The 18,533-nt window shown below is 39.2% G+C and overlaps 2 protein-coding genes, 1 non-coding gene and 1 pseudogene across 5 annotated transcripts in view; 3 read left to right on the forward strand and 1 right to left on the reverse strand.

Annotated features, from left to right (window-relative positions):
* The window catches only part of LOC111324469 (procollagen galactosyltransferase 1), a 21,497-nt gene extending 16,979 nt beyond the window's left edge, over positions 1 to 4,518 (forward strand). Inside the window, exons 9-14 of one of the 2 annotated variants that reach the window (XR_016000007.1) lie at positions 715 to 789; positions 1,497 to 1,554; positions 2,784 to 2,917; positions 3,129 to 3,332; positions 3,560 to 3,683; positions 3,799 to 3,906. Coding sequence is in view for 1 of the 2 variants with exons in the window: in XM_088756982.1 (XP_088613108.1) it covers positions 715 to 789; positions 1,497 to 1,554; positions 2,784 to 2,917; positions 3,129 to 3,332; positions 3,799 to 3,979 (652 nt within the window). In the remaining variant the exon portion in view is untranslated. Of the gene's footprint in view, positions 1 to 714; positions 790 to 1,496; positions 1,555 to 2,783; positions 2,918 to 3,128; positions 3,333 to 3,559; positions 3,684 to 3,798 lie in introns of both variants that reach the window. The other variant, XM_088756982.1, reaches the window with a different exon arrangement.
* LOC111324488 (queuine tRNA-ribosyltransferase accessory subunit 2) lies at positions 4,441 to 12,834 on the reverse strand. Of its 2 annotated transcripts, none has more exons than XM_022928056.2 (11): positions 12,416 to 12,831; positions 11,879 to 11,951; positions 11,042 to 11,146; positions 9,862 to 10,032; positions 9,634 to 9,733; positions 8,731 to 8,795; positions 8,405 to 8,456; positions 7,316 to 7,364; positions 6,385 to 6,570; positions 5,864 to 5,989; positions 4,441 to 5,354 (listed from the first exon to the last, which is right to left on the reverse strand). In XM_022928056.2, the coding sequence occupies exons 1-11, from the start codon at positions 12,601 to 12,603 to the stop codon at positions 5,246 to 5,248; spliced, it is 1,224 nt and encodes a 407-aa protein (XP_022783791.2). In that variant the 5' UTR covers positions 12,604 to 12,831; the 3' UTR covers positions 4,441 to 5,245. The 2 variants fall into 2 exon arrangements, with proteins under 2 accessions (XP_022783791.2, XP_088613109.1); XM_088756983.1 differs by lacking the exon at positions 4,441 to 5,354 and adding an exon at positions 5,369 to 5,784 and having other exon boundaries at positions 12,416 to 12,834.
* Positions 12,835 to 12,932: 98 nt separating this feature from the next.
* On the forward strand, positions 12,933 to 13,005 carry Trnar-ucg (transfer RNA arginine (anticodon UCG)). Its single transcript has one exon. It is a non-coding gene; the product is annotated as a tRNA-Arg (tRNA).
* Positions 13,006 to 13,548: 543 nt separating this feature from the next.
* On the forward strand, positions 13,549 to 17,150 carry LOC148733405 (uncharacterized; annotated as a pseudogene).
* The last annotated feature ends 1,383 nt before the right edge of the window (positions 17,151 to 18,533 follow it).

Consider the following 18,533-nt stretch of genomic DNA (forward strand, 5'->3'; position numbering starts at 1 on the left):
TTAATAAGTGGATTAATTTTTTTCCAGGTCAAAATGTCACTATAAGAACTCCAGAGTGGTGTAAACAATTATAATTAAGGAAATTGTGTGGCCTTGGGTTTGGAGAGAGTTAAAAATTCTACACTTTATTTTTAAACAGATTATAGTACAAATTACCTAGTTATGGACCACAGACTGGATGAATAAATGGCCTAAATTTCTCACCATCTCATTAATTGTGATAAAGAACGTGTCCATAGAGCTTCTGCCTACAATTTGTTTTCTTTCAACTGTTCAGTGGCATAGGATGTCCCCAAGGTTGTGGACAATTTGAGAAAATGTATTTAATTTAGTTTATTAGCTTCGCCGACAGGCAGGGACCTTGCAACAGCTTGCGCCAATTACTGCGGGCCCTAGTATACCCACCCATCCCACCCCAGGGGAGGATGTCCACCACACAGTGATCTCGGGCGTGGGAAATTTACGTCTCCTACCCCAACCGGGACCTACGGTTCATTCGTCCTTATCAGAGAAGACTCGAATGTCTATCCATTTCTTAATATTATAGAAAGGTAGCACATTCTCCTCAGTAATTTTAAGACCTTGAGTGTTGGTCCGGCCGCTCAACAGTCCAGCGCTCTATCCATTGAGCTAACTGGGAGGCGGTAAAAACTTTTGTTCGTTTATTTGTTTTTGTCTTTGTTGTCATCATCACTTTTTCTTCCATTTTGACAGATTATTAACTGACCAGCAGGTTAAAGACATGGGAATTAAGATGTTACCAGGTTACAAAGATCCGTATGGTAAAAGGTAAATCGGTGCAACCTTATTAACTTCAGTTCTCTGTAACTCAGCTGAAATCAAACGAAAAATGATTTGTCATCAGTTGATAATGTTTTCCTATTTTTACCGTTTTCCTATCAGTAATTAAACATGTGAAAAGTTGCTCCTTGTCGGAAAAAAAAAAAAAAATTACGCACATAGAAACTTTCTCCATGTCCATTTGTTGACTTCGTGGCGGATAGTCCAGCGATGAGTGTCATTGCGAGGCTCTCATTCACGATGTATTAGTACGAGGCCGTCGATCTCCTGATCACAATCTGCCTTTGTTGCGCATGCTCAGCGGCGAACGCTTTACAATTTAGGCAAAGGGTTCATGTTTGTTGCTCGTTATGTATACTATTATAATCAGCAGTAAAAAAAGTGTGTTGTGTGGTGAAAGGGGAGGAAGATGGTACATCGCCAACCAAACTGCCACAGTAGTGTTCATGAGTTTGAGGTGGAAGAATTATTATTTCACCCTTGGGGAGAGAGGAAGTTTCCGCCCAAGGCCCGTTAATATGCTTCGAGGTCTCTAATCATTGCAAGTCTTCAGTTCGTTCATTCCCACCAGTTCGACATAAGTAGAGACAAGGGGAATCCTGATTAACCTCCTCTGTCACCTTATTTTTCTCTTGGTATGATCGTTACAATCATTAACATTTACTTTTCATGCGGCGATTATTTTTGTCCCTTAGGCCGCTAACCATGGGAGAAATCGGATGCTTCTTGAGTCATTACCTAATTTGGGAGGAGGTAGGTAGCGCCCCAAAAGTGTAACCGCCCCGAAACCCTTCCTTCTTCTTTCGCTCAGCGCTACTTTCGTGGCCTGGTTTCTCACTAGAACAGCATAGATTCGATCCAGACTGAGCAAGAATATGGATAAGGACAAAGTTTATAGTAAATTTAACCGTTTTATTTTTGGAAAGAGACGTTCTTTTTTTCGTTTCTTCTCGAGACTGGGACAAAGAAAAAAATTTCGAGTCCCACCGTGGAACCGAACCTCAGATTCTTGGATTCTGCGCACCGATGCTCTACCATAGTGCTAAAGAGAATTCATGATCACAAGAAAGATAGTTGATTTGAGCTCGATAGTGAAGTAGAGAATTCTGCGCACCGATGCTCTACCACAGTGCTAAAGAGAATTCTATCATGATGACAAGAAAGATAGTTGATTTGAGCTCGATACCGAGTGAAGTAAAGAATTCTGTGTGCCGATGCTTTACCACAGTGCTAAAGAGAATTCTATGATAACAAGAAAGATAGTTGATTTGAGCTCGATAGTGAAGTAAAGAAAGATGTCTTTCTTTTTCTCTTGTCGCGAGTGTGCCATGAAATTAATATGTTTGACCTTGGGGCACTTTTGTTTATCCAATGTTAGTCTTAATTTTTATTAACCTTTAACAGGATAAAGAATCGTTTAATTCTGTCTGCATTAAGTCTCTAGATTAACGAAATCATACGAAATCGAATTGCGATTGAATGAAGTCTTTTTATAGGATTACACAATTACTGGTGAACCAGTAGTTTCCATTGTGGTCCTTGCAAACAAATGAAACAAATGGTCTAAATTGAACATAACATCATTAAGAATCCCAACCGGCCGAAGGCAAACCAGTTGGCTATTTACAAGCGTGGCCAAGGATCTGAACTCGGGGCTACCGTAAAACAGATCCAGTGGTCAGGGTGGGACTCGAACCCGGGAGCGGCGGATTACAAGTCCGACACTCTAACCACTCTAACCACTCGGCCACACGGCCACACTGCCACACTGCCACACTGCCACACTGCCACACTGCCTCCTCATATAAAATAATTCGTACCGTATTATAAAAAACCTCGTTGGACTCAAATCCGTACTATTACTGTTGCTACCTTCGTTTCTCTGGTGACAACTTTCGTTCGTTCTTCTTTCGTCAGTCTCATCTGAAGACTACCGCTAATCGGTTGTAATTTCATTTTTCCCCATCCTTTTTAATCCTTAGATGATCAATAATGGTTTGGATAAAGTGTTGGTGTTAGAAGATGATGTCCGATTTGAACCCGATTTTCGGAATCAGCTTCAAGATCTACTCCAAGAGGCAAACGCCCTGTCGAGCGAGTACCCCTGGGAACTAATGTGAGTTTAGACTTTCCGAGTGTTTTAACTAAGTTATTTTCCTCCCGGAAGGAAGCGGGGGATGGTGGGTCTCACTTGGGTGTTACTAGTCCTTCACAGTGGTCAATAACACAAGCTCAGTAACTCAAGGGCCTTAGCTGACTCAGCAAAGCTGACGGTTCGAACGCCTTCTTTGGGTCATTTGTTAATTATGTTGCCTTGTCTCGCCCAGTTATATAGGGCGCAAGAGATTCCACAGTAATGCTGTTACAATGGTTCCAGGAGCCTCGGCACTAGCTTGGGCTGAATATACTTATTGGACGTTGGGGTATGCCATTTCATTACGAGGCGCCCGCAAACTTGTGTCTGCGAAACCGCTGGAGAAAATGGTCGCCGTGGACGAGTTTTTACCTATTATGTTCAACAAGCATTTAAAGTAAGTACGATTATATAGGCGCTAATTCTGGGTGTAAAGTGGACAATCCATTCTTGTAATATATCATTGTCATCATGGCCTCCCCTCTCAACCCGAGATATCGGATATTTTCGGTAGAAAGGTCATTAAATAAAACATTTTCAGAGGCAGACCAACTTGATGATGAGAATCTTACAACTTGATTTTCGGTCGGAATATTAGTAATTACAATCTTAAATTATTTTTAGGAAAACGACGTGATTTACACGTACGGGATTATACCTGGTGAGAAAGAAATCTAGACCCTACCCTCTCAGGGGAGGGTCTAGATTTTTCAGGGACCTTCTGGCAAATAATGGATTCTTAAAGAGAGTAGGCTTCAAAAATAACATTTGCTATTTCATCCCTTGTTGTTTCCTCTCGCCCTATTTGTATTCTTTCGTCTCTTTTTAAATTTTATCTATTTTTTCTTCTATTTCTGTTGCAGCTCGGAGTGGGCCAATCACTTTTATCCCCGTAACCTTGTTGCCATGACAGCAGAGCCCTTACTTCTGTACCCAACTCATTACGTGGGAGATGAAGGGTACTTCAGCGACACTGAAACCACCGGCTTGATTCCGCCAGAACTACAACAAACCGACACGCTTAAAGGAAAACTTGAACTTTGATATTAACTTTAAACGAACGTATTCCGTTAAAATTTACCCCAAGAAATGAAGAGAAAGCGATACGTAGCATACTTTCAAGTATTGTTTTTAAGCAAGGGTCACATGTTCACGTCTAAGTTACGTTCGACGAGTAGAGCTAAGCGTTCTGATGCCTTACGGTCGAAATTAATTCACTGCCGTTAAGCAATGTTGCGATTTTCAACTCAGCGTTGCATACTAAAAACGATCGTCGCTTTCGCCTATAGTGTTGCATTCAATTAGTTATTAAGTGACGCAATTCGCGTATCACATTTCACACTTTGTTATGAAGTTCAAGAGGAATATCAATACTTACAATATATATAAGGATTATTGAAAGAAATTCGAAATTTTATAGCTATTTTTCATGCCCCAAATCGAGCCCTTATCATAGTTTGCAGTGTTTGCGGCGCAGAACAGATTAAATATTTACGTCAAAAATTGTGAAAATTTTAAAATGCTTTATTTTGCGAGTGAAAATTTATGGAGAGAATTTTTCAATAAATAATTGGATGAAAGTATCTCAGTTGTCACAAGTGAAAACTCTCTTCTTAGTATTGGTTCTCAAGAGTAGCAGCACTGACGAGATTGAAGTTTTATAGTTCTTGTCCCCACCCACTGACCCCAGTTTGTGCCGCGTGTTGAGAAGTTGAGGGACCCGTCATTGAAGAGGAGGAGGGTGGGGGGGGGGTGGGGGGCTTTTGGTGGTTTCACAATAACATTTACGTGATTTCCCTATATGGTTTGTGATATTCATATGATCACCCCTCATTGGCAGTTATTGGCAGTCAATTTTCTATGGTCTCCCCCCCCCCTTTATACTCTGTATACCCCCCTCCGTTCCCCCCGAAACCATGTGATCCCTTCCTGACGATTAATGATGACTGGTGAAAACGTTTAATTTAAAGAAAAAGTTTGCCAGCCCATTGGACAAATAGAAAGACAGATTGACACAAAGACAGAGTGAAGAAGACACAAACGTATGGACAAACAAATGGATCCACAAAGATAGACGTCAAGCCACACAGTCACAATGATGTGTAAGAAACTGGATTATACAGGTCATTTAAGACGTGGGTGGGGCCAGGAGGGAAAAGATGAGGGTCTTGTTTGTGACCTTAACACAAACCCTGTAAAACTAGAGAGTCTTACTCTAGCACACGTCTCTAGGAGAGTTGATAGGAAGGTCGCAACAAGAAAACTAAAATTTTGTTAAAAAGAAATGAAGACAAGCTAGGGATCTTAATGCTATAGCTGATGGCTTTCTGTGAAGTTTCTTTTGAACTCTTCAAAGTTATCCTCTTTGATTGATAAATGAATGCCCGTGAAAAACTGGCAATATTCATGCAAATTATGTCTGAAATAAAAAGAAAAAAAAAATAGTAAATTTAAATAATCTTGTAGATAATTCTCCATTTACAAGTCACTGTAATGGATTACAGATACATAATCTGTGACAATCTGTTTCCAATGACTTTGGATACAAGGTTGTGGGAAATGTTGGGCAAAAGTGCTGCTGTTTCTCCTAGATGGAATGCAAGTCCATTAAGGTTTACTCCATAGCCCTCCTCCCAATGATTTTGACTGGGTTCCTTGACAGTTTTCTGATCTTGACCAGGGCTTAAACCAAGACCCTTTGATCTGGAGTGTTGCTGGGAAGTTTTTAATGCAGTGTCCCCAACACCCATTAATGAAATGTTCCATGCACTGTTCAATGACTCTAATTTTAGAGTTATGCCTACCTATTTCTCTCATTTCCCTAATTTTTTTCTTACTAGTAGTACCTACTGAAAGATAATTTACATATGTTATAGCCCAGTCTGTCACATGGACAGTAGCAAGGAAACACAATGATGAAGTACTTACATCATGAGAAGAACTTTAGAAAGCATCTCTTTGGTGACAAGCAGATGATGAACATATGCCCGTGTATGATTCGTACAGCAGTAACATGTACAGCCACTAACAAGAGGAGTGAAGTCTGAGCTATACCTTAATGAATGAATGAATAAATAACTATATCATTGAATATCCACCCCAGAGTTTTTCCATGTTTTGAGGTTGATAATTTTTATTTTTGAATGTTAATTTATTGCAGTTGTATTTTTAGAAGACCTTACTAAAAACCCCCTTTTAATAACTGGAGGGCACTCTGTGGTATAATATCATAATTAACAATATTAACATTATCAATATCATCATCACCATTATCATTATCAATATCATTATCAATACCATTATTATTATCATTACTATTATCAATAAAAATAATGCACAAATTGAAGAAATGAATAGAAAGAAAAACGTTGAAAAAATGAACTAAATCATCAGTCTCTGGGAGGCAAAGTCACACCTTAAATTCTTTCAATTACAAAAGACAGTCTTACCTTACATGATTGAGATTTATTTCATACATTGTTTCACCACCATCTAGTTCTTTTTCATGTGAACTTTTTTGTTCTCCTTCTATTCTCTCTGAAGTTGAGGGTGAATAGGTGAGCTCTGGTTTGAACCTTTTTCTGCTCCACTTAATATCCAAAGCACATCCTCTCTCTGCTACTTGACAAGGATAGGTGTGATAATTAAGGGCAAAATATTCAATAAAATACTAACATCTGTTTTTCTTACTCCCACAAACTATGGGGTCTTGTGACAACTTGGGAAGTCTCAAATGAAAAGTACGTCATTTGCTTATTCTTCCATTCTGTGCACCCAAACACAGGTGGTGATAATGTAACAAAAACTTACCAATGAAAGAAAAAAAGGCAGACAAAAACAAAAAGAAAAAAGACAAACTAATGCTACATGTATTACAGTCACTGATAATAGGGCTGACACCTGCCAAGTGGGGTAGGCGAGAACATGTAGGTCGCATACCAGATTAACTTGCATGGCTCTCTTAGCTTTAAAAAGCTTTTGAATCAGGTTCCCCTGACCCTACTGGGTTCAAAAGTAGCTTGCAGACCACTTGAGTTGCCACTTGAGTGGGCATAGGGTACAAATGAGCCACTTGTGTGACGTGACCTTGGGAGCGAAAATTCATGAAATAAAATTAAGCACAGCCAATAATAAAAATAATGCTTTCTCTGCGGGTTTCTCCTGTGAAAATATAGCATTTTGCTTGTGAACACATCATGTAGTGTCCCAAGCCAGGACTAGAACCTAAAATGGAATTCTTCATCCAGATCTTGCCATCTATCACTTGGCCCTTGCTTCCCCCATAAACCTAATATAGATGCTCCATTAAAGATTAATAAAGATGGAGGCTGCAGACAGAAGCATTGTTCTTTGTTCTTTCCTGATGAAAGTAAAGGATATCATGAATCAAAGATATCAACTCCACATTCCACGGCCAACACTACCTCTTCTGAAAAAGGGCAAGAAAGAGAAGAGGAAGAAAAAAAGCACGACATGCAGTCATAGTTTCTTTACCCTAACAATACTTTTCTAACAAAACAGATGTGTGGTGGATTTGAACTTTTACACCCTAACATCAGTATGCATATTCTCCATACTGTTCTCTAATAAACACTTCCTAAGGTGCTCAGAAGGACAATTTGTTTAACAATCAAGTGAGAGCTTCTTTAGTTGGTGATCATTTCCTCTATTCTTGTGATGTACATGTGTAATTTGGGGGTGATATTGTTAGGAGAAGTTAGGTCCCTATCACTCTTTGGAGTCAAGGTGTTAATTAATATGTAGATAGGGGGTAGGTTTCTAAAGAAACTGTGGTGGTGTGTCAGTGGGGTAACAAGGTAATTTGGTTATATCAACTATTAAGTAGAAATTGTAAATTGGGCACCATAAAGAGTTAAAAAGCTGATGTTTAGAGCATTAGCCCTTCATCAGAGTGAATCACAATTTACAATTTCAACTCAGTTGATATTACCAAATTACCATATTAACATTGACTCAGAACCAAAGCACTTAGTATCTGTTGTTTAAAAGAGTGATTCAGAAAAATTCAAGGAAATTTTATGAAATATTTCACAGTATATACGGTTAAACTTTAATTTCCAGACTTAACTGACATGCGCTTTCACCTGACAATCAAAGATCTCAGTGCACAATGTATGCGCATATACAACAGGTTATCAGTGCAGGTTAATCATATATACTGTGAAATATTTAATAAAATTTCCCTGAATTTTTCTGAACGAACTTTCAGGAAAGTGTTATCATAGAAACACCAACCAAAATCCCTGAGTGAATTAAAAATGGGATGCACAGCAGTTACTTTTGCCTAATTGTTATCTTGCACAAGTTGAATTTTTTTCACAAATCACGATAAATCTGAGAGTCCCATGTTATAGAAGAAAGAAGTTATCACAAGGTGCTTATGATTACAAATAATATCACCCAAGGCTTTGTTTTATAAAAAACAGAAAGAAAATCAATAATGCCCACCTGGAGATCCGACACCATGAATCAGTCGGGGCTTATCATCAGGTAAAAATTCCTAATATGAACACAAAACTGACATCAGGCAACATCAGTACTCTGAACTAACATACTCTCGTGTTGTAAGTTGCATACAAAGTAAAAACTCATCTGTTGTTAGTTCAGGATCTTAACTTAAACCAAGCACCCAATCTGCAAACATTAGGACTTATGTGACAAATAAACTTAATAAAAAAAAATTTACTTTTGTCCTTAGATAATGAAAAACAATGCCTGAAAATAATTATCAAGACTGTCAGTAATAATTGTTGCAATTATGAACAAGTACTGACCAAAGTCTTCTTCAACAAAGCACACCAATTACACACACTAGAACTGAATCCCTCAAGAACAAAACCTGCAAAGAGAGACAAACCATCATCTCCTGAGTTGAATAATTTGTTGACTGAGTGTAGCTGGCCTAGGAATATGGTCTTTAAAGTTTCTTTCCACAGTTGGAAGACTACATGTTCCATAACACAAAAGATTATTTTACAAATAATTAGTTCTATGGATGACAACATTTTTTTTTCAACCTTGCAAATAATCTTCCATTTAGTGTGACTCCTTCTGAGCTGGACCCAGGATTTGGTGAATGGGGGGTTCAAATAAATGTTTGCCGAAGGCAGACTATCCTAGAATGTTAGGGCACATGCTCTTCTCTGAACATGTCGAAATTTAGGTTTTTTAAAAGGGATAAAATTAATGAAGACTGTTTCGTGCCTTTGGGACAATCTCTGATTTTCCCTATTTTAAACATCCATTATGTCCACCAATTATAAGTTTTTTGCCAGAAAGTGCAGGTGCTTTTAAACATCTTCATTTAAAGGTTTGACTGAGCTATTCAAATCACCTTTGGGTCTGCCCCAGTCCTTTTCTGTACAACTAAGTCACTCACTAAAATGAATACCAACAAAGGCATCAAAAAAAGTTAGCCTACTGGTAAATTTGACTCTTCAAATATATGGAAGCATGGAAATTTTCCTGGTTTCAGTTTTTTTCAGATTTTGCAGATAGTGGTACTTCTCAATTTAGAAGATTAAGGTCCTTCAGAAAATAAATCCTTTAAAACAAATCAGCACCAAAATTTACTTCCTTCAGTTTAATTAAGAACATGGCATTTGAATCAACCTTCCATCTACATTCAGTACTGTCAGTATGAATCAAAATGGCCAGCAACAGTATCTTTTTTATACCTGCAACTGGTCTCTTTGATGTTTCTTTTGCAGATCGTATTCTTTGTGTCTCTGAGCTTGATCCTTCGATTACTCCTAATAAATTGCATGATATCAAGCTCTGCATGAAATAAAAAATTATATTGTAAAAGAGCCGAAAAATAATCTCTGTTTTGTTCATAACTTAAAAGAAGGTACAGGATGAAAAGACAAAGCCATAGAAAAGGAAAATGCAGAGAATTAACCAACCTTACTTTTTGCCTTTTCCTCAATACATTGGTCAAGAAATTTTAATGTCCGATCAACAGATTTATGAATTCTCTTTTCGGTCTGTCCTGATGCAGGAATTGTATCACAAAGACATTCAGCCATGTCAGGTTTGAATGATTCAAGCACTGCTTTGAACTGATTCACATCCACCTGGAAATCATCACAAAAAGATGCTGTAAGTTATACAATGTACATATAATGGAACACACATTTTCAAGTAAATTTCTGGGATAACCATAACACTTACTTGTCTTGTAAGTTGATGGAAATCTTCTATTTAAAAGCATCACAAGGTTTTCAACTTTCAAATTTACTTTATTTAGCACTCAAGTTTTAGTTACAATATTAGCATAAAAAAACAGGAAAGGATACATATGTAAAAATTTAAAGGTAACAGTGTTCCTTAGTTCGTGCATGGAGGCTAAGAAAACCATGAGGTCATCGAGTGAGCCTCCATCTCTTATGGATTCACATAGAAGAAACTGGGAGTAGAGGGACAGATTACTAACACCTTCATATATTTCAGGACAATATCTTCAATAGGGGGTTGAAATGAATTCTTTATTTTTCCATCTGCTCAAATCAAGTTTTTCCAAATGCCCTAAGTAGCATGATGTTGTACCAGATCTCCAGAAAAAAACTATTTACAACTATGCCATGAGTGTAAATGGTAATTAGCTAACACTGGTGTGTATTGAAGGAAAGCAGTTCGTTGGGTGTAGCATGAATGGAAAAATTTTCATGGTTCACCAACATTTGCATTTTACAGAAGCTGTTTCAAGTCTGCCAGGTGCATCTCCACATCAAAATCAACTTGTCCTTATAAACTCTAAAAAATCAGCTAAATGTGTCTTGAGCTGGAAGAAATGCCTTAAAAGATGCAAGAATGTTGATATTTAGGAAAGCCCAATTGGAAAATGTCCTCCTAACATTGAACAACATTCAGTAACTGAATATAAGAGGGGCAAAAGGCAAGAGGTGTGACCAGTTTGGCCTGTTACCCTCTTCTTAACTTACATTCAATCATTTATCTGGTATCCCTGGATTTATGATTTTTATCTTTGGGTTACCTAACTTTTACTTTTTTCAAAACCTTAACAGTTGATGATGTGCTTCACTGTATTCACAACTTCTGAATTGATTACATTTGATTAAGCACCTTTTTGCGGCCACCTGGTGTCCATACAGACACAGACTTCTCTTCATTGTAGCCTTCACGTATTTCTTGACCAGGATCTTGAATTGATAAGTATGTAATGAATCCCTATCATAAAAATTAAAAAATGTCACTGATACATGTGTGTTAAGTTTGAACTTGAGGCAATGTTAAGTACATGAAGTCACTTGGCAAACTTCTTAGAGGAAAATCTAAGAGGCCATGAATCTAATCTACATTGTACATGTACTTCTTTAGAGGTTCTGATGCATAACTAAAAAAATCTTTGTGGTAAAAACTTAACCCTATAATTCCAATAAGTGATCTTGAAAGAAAGTATTAAGCAAACAAGTGATGAGTAAATAAGAAAAATATCAACAAACCCTTGAACTCCCAGAAGTGATTAACAAGTAACTCCACTCTATGATATCCGTACATTATCCAGCAAACAGGTAATGAGAAATTATACTCAAACTAATCAGGTAGAAGTTGTTATCTCGATCTAACACCAAATTCTTGTAACTAATTTACAATGAAATGTGTTGCAGTTAGAGGGAAGAATTAACAAGCAGATATTGGGAGTTAAAGGATTAAGGGGTTATTACTTGATCCAATAACAAATTCTCCCACCTAACATCATAAGAATTATAATTTATGGCAGAAAGTGAGGAGAATTAATGATGAGATCTTGAAGTGAAAGGGTTAAGAAAAATACATCACATTCACAAGGCTAAACCAAAAACAATACCTTAGTTCTTTTTTGTTTTGTTTTTGTTTTTGCTTTTGTTGGTGTATTACCTCAAGTATACTTATCATAAAAGAAAGTGTTGCTTCACTCACTTGAAGTCCTAAGAATGGCTTTATTCCATTGTGGCTTGACTTATTAATTGTCTCAATTCCTGGCTGATCAATCCTATGAAAGCCCACAACAAATGTTAAATTATCAGCCTGCAGAGTTAGAGTACTTAATATACCGTTGGATTGCAATTTTCAGTAAGTGAATAATCTGTGTGAAGTATATCTTATAGCCTTGAAGTAGTTGTTTTCCTAAAACTGTATATGGTCTTAAACCAGGAGCCCAGGATTCACATTTGAACTTGGGAAAGAATTCCAGATAACCCCATACATAATTATGCATTCATTTCATAAAGACTAAATATAAAGGTTTCTTTGCAACACTGTATGCATAATTAATGTATGGGGTTATATGGAACTCTTGCCCTGATGTTTTATTAACTTCACCCCACTCTGGCCCCAAATTCATCTTGACAAACTGAGCTACATGTAGCTGTCCTAATTTAGCATGGTTGTGCGCGCATTTAATTCATCACAGCCCTATAACACATGTAGGTTCGATTAGGCTTACCAACTACTCACATGGTTTCAAGAGATAAATGAAGAATGGATGGTAAATTTCCAATCGAGTCTAGAACATCCATGGTTAGGTGAGGTATTGCGCCTCCACGAGAGTAAAGTAAACAACAAGGAGTCTGGATATCCTGATTTTCTATGCTAAGAACACCGATTCTAGTTCTCTGAGGCTTTTTGCGCACGGAAAAATTCATGTCCTTTGAGTGTGTTGTTCTTTTAGGTTTCTTGGGTTAGAAAGGAATACTACGTTGTATAATTCCTGTCTTGTACCCCAGCTGTCAAGACGATAAATGTCGCCGTAATCCTTTTTAATCAAAGCACGAAATAATATTGCGGGAAACATGATGTGCAAATCTTTAGAAAGGTCCCTCACTATCAAGGGTGAATAGTAGGTAAAATAGGTCTTTTTTCGCAAAAGACACCATACTGAACTTACTAAACCACACATAATGTTGAAAATTACCGCTGACCATAAAACTTACAAAGGATTAAATATATAATTTTTCCCTCTTACGACAGGGGTGGCCGCGTGGCCTAATGGATAAGGCGTCCGACTTCGGATCGGAAGATTGTGGGTTCGACTCCCATCGTGGTCGTAATATTTTGTATCTGTCTTGTTCAAGACCTCACTTTTAAATTTCATTTCAGTTGACCCAGTCGGAATCAACTTTGATCAATACACAATTAGTTTTGGTAATCGCATGGGGCCGAGTAAAATTAAGGATTAATATCACGCGTGTTTTCGGAAGTTGCTGAAATTGCCTGAGTCGCTGCGCGAAACCATATGATTACTTGTTTATAATCTAAGGGGCAAAATGTTTTCTTACTGATCTCGCGCAAAACGGGACGCCTTTGTTACAAAACAAACAGAAATTTCTTTACCTTGGCAGCCGTTGCTAAACGATTTTCAGCCAATCATTTTCAAGTAATTTTGCCCCGCGCAATTACAAAAATTAAGAAAAAAAATGCCTTCTGTCTTGACCAATCACAATTCAGTAATTTTGCGCCTAATACGATAAATAAATAAAATCACATATAAACTCCCATAAAAACAGAATTGTATGAATGATTGAGTGGTTAATTACGTTCTGTAGTCGTGTTTGCCAGCAACGAAATTCGTTTGCAAGAGGGGTTCTATCATGAGGAGCATTCAGAAAAAGAAGTATGGCGGTGAACCCTCGGTAAACCCTTACATCAGAAAAATCTACTTTCACATCGAGGTAGTGGAGCCCACAGAGGCTCTGGCGTCATGATTCAAAAAAAAAAAAAACTGATCTCAAGTGCATGCAGTATGTACGGTTTCCCCCAGGGTATATTTAGTTTAGGTTACGCCGAAGATGGCGTGGGTTTTAAAATTTTACGGCGTACCGGCGTGCGATCGACAAGATGTCGGCGTACTGAAGCGAATGATGAAGGCAATACTTGGCGTAACCGGCGTACCCTCACTAACCTATAAATAAATAAATGTATGATATTTTTGAGTGCATATATCTTTGCAGAACGTCTGTTACAGTACAATACTTGTATCCAGGAGCATTGGCAAGCAACCGCTCTAATACCTGAGCGTTCGAAGGCGAATTTGTTCTCTTTCGGAAGAGTGGAAACCTGAGGCTAAGAAAGGCACGCGCGCGCAGTGCACACGCATTTGTTTTTAACTCTTTGCGGGTCCCCACTGACGATACCATAACTGAGGGCGCGCTTACTCACGCCCCGTGTTTCCTCTCTTTTTCAATGTGGGCAGTGGATTATTGCTTTTAGCTGAGTTTCAGTGAATGCTCGTAGCTCGCGAGCTCTTGATTGGAAGAAACACTAGAACTTGCTGTCATGAGTGTATAATATTCCGTACTCATATTTTCCAGAACAAGGTACTGACCAGTGACCGAAACGGTCGTAGAACTTGGAATCCCCGCCTCCATCCTAAAAAAAGGGTTTAAGAAAATGCACACTATTGATCAAGACTTTCTTTTACGTTGTGGCTCCTAAAAGAGCCGTTTTTTTGTTGTGGAAGTTAGTCCTCGACAGCTTCATCCTCGTCATCATCCCCACGCATGATATATTACTCCAAGGTATCCAAGTTCTCTACCATAGAAAGGATGGTATCTTTAAGGACGCGGTATGCATCAGAATTGTCTGCAAATCTTCGTCGCGTATCCCCGTGGTAGCTATTGAAGGAACACGAACATTCAGCAACTGTTCACGATGTTCTTGCAGCGTTTCCAGTAGATCAAAACGCTCATCTCGAATGTGGTTGCCGTGATTGGTCACAGTCGCAACAACTTTAACGACATTCTCTATTGTCTGGAGAAAACAGTCAACGGAAGATAATCAATGTTTGGCTAAACCATCCTGTACCCTCGACCTAACTGTCACCTCACATATGGGCCACGGTGGATAAAGGTACGCCATCCCGAACAACTTGACAAATCCGCAGGCCAAACTGGTCGTTGCCCGTGATGAAACTGGCGTTCCCTGTCCGATTCCTGTCGCTTCCCCCGGGATTTACTCAGAGCTTGAACAAGCGTCATACAAGGTTCTAGCAGAGCTTCTTATCAAATCAATTGAAAACCATTTTTCAAAAGAGGTGCTTTCAAGACTGTGTGGCGTTGCAGTAGATGGTCCATGCCAGGCAAGTGGGTTTCGCAGAAAGCTCTTATAGGCATCATTAAACATCGTCGAGACTCGGGAGGATCACCTGGCCTTACCAGTAACATGGGATAATAAATAATAATAATAATAATGATAATGATAATAATAATAATAATAATAATAATAATAATAATAACTTTTATTTATATAGCGCTCATATCCTGAGCTCATGGCGCTTTACAATACTGTGCGGGGGACTTTACCAGACTGCTAAGCAGTTTACAATCAATGAAAGGCGAATCTAACAGATACCCCCTTCGTCCAATTCCCAGTAAACAGGCCAGACCACATCACAGCCGTAATCTCGTGAGAGGGTTCTTTAACCTCCCCTGCCTAACTAAATTAACTAATTAATAGATGCAGGAGACGGGACCTACGGTTTATTCGTCCTTATCCGATAAGACTAGAATTTCTATCCATTTCTTGATGTTATATAAAGGTAGCACATTCTCCTCAGTTATTTTAAGACCTTGAGTGTTGGTCCGGCCAGGGCTTGAACCCTCGACCTCCCGCACAACAGTCTGGCGCTCAACCAATTGAGCTAACATGGGATGCTGCTCACATCTTGAATTTGGGGGTGTCTGACGTCAAGGGTTCGAAATCACCTGGTGGCATCTTCTTCCAAACGTTTCTGAAAGGATTCAACGTCTTCAATCCCATTTTGGCCAATGGGAAAGGTTTTGCCTTCCTTCACTGAGCTAGTAGATGAAACATCTGTAAGACCGGTAGCGTATGTAGGTCAGCGATATACCAGTTCCTCCTATGAACAGTGGTGTAAAATTGAGCAAAGGTATGGATCGTTCTGGAAAGCAATTGAAGCACTGTATCCAAATCGAAATGAAGAGGAAGAGCTCCAGTACATGATTGCCGGATCAGACTTTGTTGTTGATTTGCTGGCCTGCTTGGATATCATGGGGCCTGTCAACGGTTGATCTAATGCTACGTGTCCAGTCGCTTGACACTCCTGTGTGGAAGTTGAAACTCTGGTGGCCAAGGGTTAAACCAAAGCTATCAGAAGTTGCTAGTGGTGATACAGTGCATTTCCCGCGATTAAAGAAAGCTGGAGAGACGTTGAAGCCTGGTGGAAAGTAGAAAGGAGTGGAGCTATTGAAAGGCCGGCTTGTCACAAAAGACAAGGAAAAACGAGTCACTGGAGGTCGATTTACGTGGAAACTGCGTGAAGAAAGCGACATTAAAGAAGATCACAAACGTGTTGCATCTGATCTCATGAATCCACTAGACCGACGAGTGCAATCTGCTGTGTCAGACCATTCCTTGACGGTTTTCCAGGCATTCGATGCGGCTGGTCTGGCGAGGCTACAAAGTGGCGCTTTATCGGCAGATGGCGTCGTGAAATTGGAAATAGAGCACGGCGAGTACGATACCTATGGCGTAAGAGCATGCGAGGCTGCCTTTACAGTTGCTTCTAACATGGAACTTATCCAGAAGTGGGGAATGGATCAGGATCCTCGACTGGCATTCCGATACATGGACAGAATTAAAGAGGCTGTAAAAGTAGGTATTTGGAAAAGTCTATGTCCTACTTGGTTTATGGTTCAAGGTACTCATGATGAGCCATTGAAACACGAGGATGCTAGTCTTGTCCTGTTTGAGCATGCCCCTTCAATACTTTGGATGCCGTTTTTAAGATGAAGTTTGCCAGTGGACAGGAGTACAGTGTCCGTTTACACGAACAGAATGTTTTCAGCTCATGTTACTCTCAGGAAGGCATTTATAGCATCGCACAACCACAATCACACACTACCCTGGATATTGTACTCGCAAAAGGGGAACCAGAGGCCATTGCAGAAAGCTATTATAGCTGCATGAGAGCACAGCAAAAAGTCTGGAAGCCAATCAAATGAGACACTTTCCAGAAGAACGAAACTGAACTGGTGTTTACCCTCATTAAAGAAGTGTGATGATATCATTCATGAAAGCATCAGCCTACATTTGAAAGGAGATGATGTGATCCGCTCCCACGGACGAAATGCTTTCTTTTCAGGATATGAGAAGCATTATTCAGTCTCGCCGGAAAGTCGGGGATCGAATAGATTCGTATTCAGGTCGCTGTCCTTTTCTGGCAGATAAGTAAGACAACATGTATGTATTCTGTGCCAACGCTGATCGTCATTTGTTTGACGTGACGATTCCTAAAATTTAAGAACATAGATTGACAAATTATATAAAAAGGCAAGCAATTGATTGCTTTCCTTCAGGAATTTGGACATTTATTGGTCTACGCTGTATACCTAATGACCAACTTCTGTCTATTAAGTCATGTGAAGCGGAGCTATAGTTCCTGTTGCTCACTGACCTGTGCAAGGCTAAAAGCCGGAACGCAGAGATTAAAAGAGGTATACTTGTTCAAGCGAAGCACGATAGTATATGTATTTAATGCATATTGTGCGAAAATTGTTTCTATGAACAATATTGTATCTAAAATTATAAGGTGCGGAAGTGATAACTGATAACAACGGAAATTCATAGTTCCTTGTCAACGGATAAGTGAAAACGATCCTGAATCAATATTAGCAGGCTCTTATGTCCTCGATTTCCAGCGATGGCTATATAAAATAAAGCACCATCACTGAACGCATAAATATGAAAAGTAAATGTTTTTTCTCCTGATAGCGAGCATGGACATCCCTTCAACAAACTAGTCTCCAGCTGCAGGATTTCTCTTACCCGCCTCTCTTACGCGGCGGCGCAGCGGCAAAAGATCTGGGCCCGGGGGCAATTATTGGCGTAGTATGCTACCAACGGTGTAGAATTGTGGCCTATTCGGCGTACATTTTCAAAGCCCTCGGCGTAACTTCGGCGTGGGGTCTATGCGGAATGCACCCTGGAGTTTCACCCTTTCTTTTAAAAATAAAGACAAACATTCATCGGCCAACCCAGAGGAGAATAAATGGTGACCATTAAGACAAATAAAATCAACCACTGCAAAATAATTAAAAAAATTTTAGCGTTTTTGATGCGTTTAATCCACTGACAATAATGACGTGAAATAATTCGTAACTGAAAACATGACCAAAATTTTCAGGTCTCGCTTCTTCGATTCCAATTTCCAAGGTGCAGATTCGCAAGTGATATCGTTCTCGACAGTTTTCTTTCCCGTAACCACAAGAAAAGTTTTGCTCTCGGCTTCATTTGAAAGTGAGGCAGCGTAGAACTCGGAGGTGGCCTATTGTACTCCCCCAGTCCTATCACCATTTCGGTCTCCTACAAATGCGAGAAACTCAGCCAGGAAATACGGTATGCAAAGTCAGGAGAGGACTCTTATCAGCGTAGATGCCTGTTCTTTCGATCTTAAAGGAATAAAAATGTCACAACAAAAATAGGAAGAGCTTCCATTCAAAGCTTACAATGTCACAAATGAAAAAGTGATCAAATCAGAAAAAAGAAAGATCAGTAACCAGTTAATTTCATGCAGTTCTGAACCTGGGCAAACTCTTCATTCTTCAAGCTTAAGCTT

This window comes from Stylophora pistillata, chromosome 4, assembly GCF_964205215.1.
Source record: "Stylophora pistillata chromosome 4, jaStyPist1.2, whole genome shotgun sequence".
Lineage (NCBI taxonomy): Eukaryota > Metazoa > Cnidaria > Anthozoa > Scleractinia > Pocilloporidae > Stylophora > Stylophora pistillata.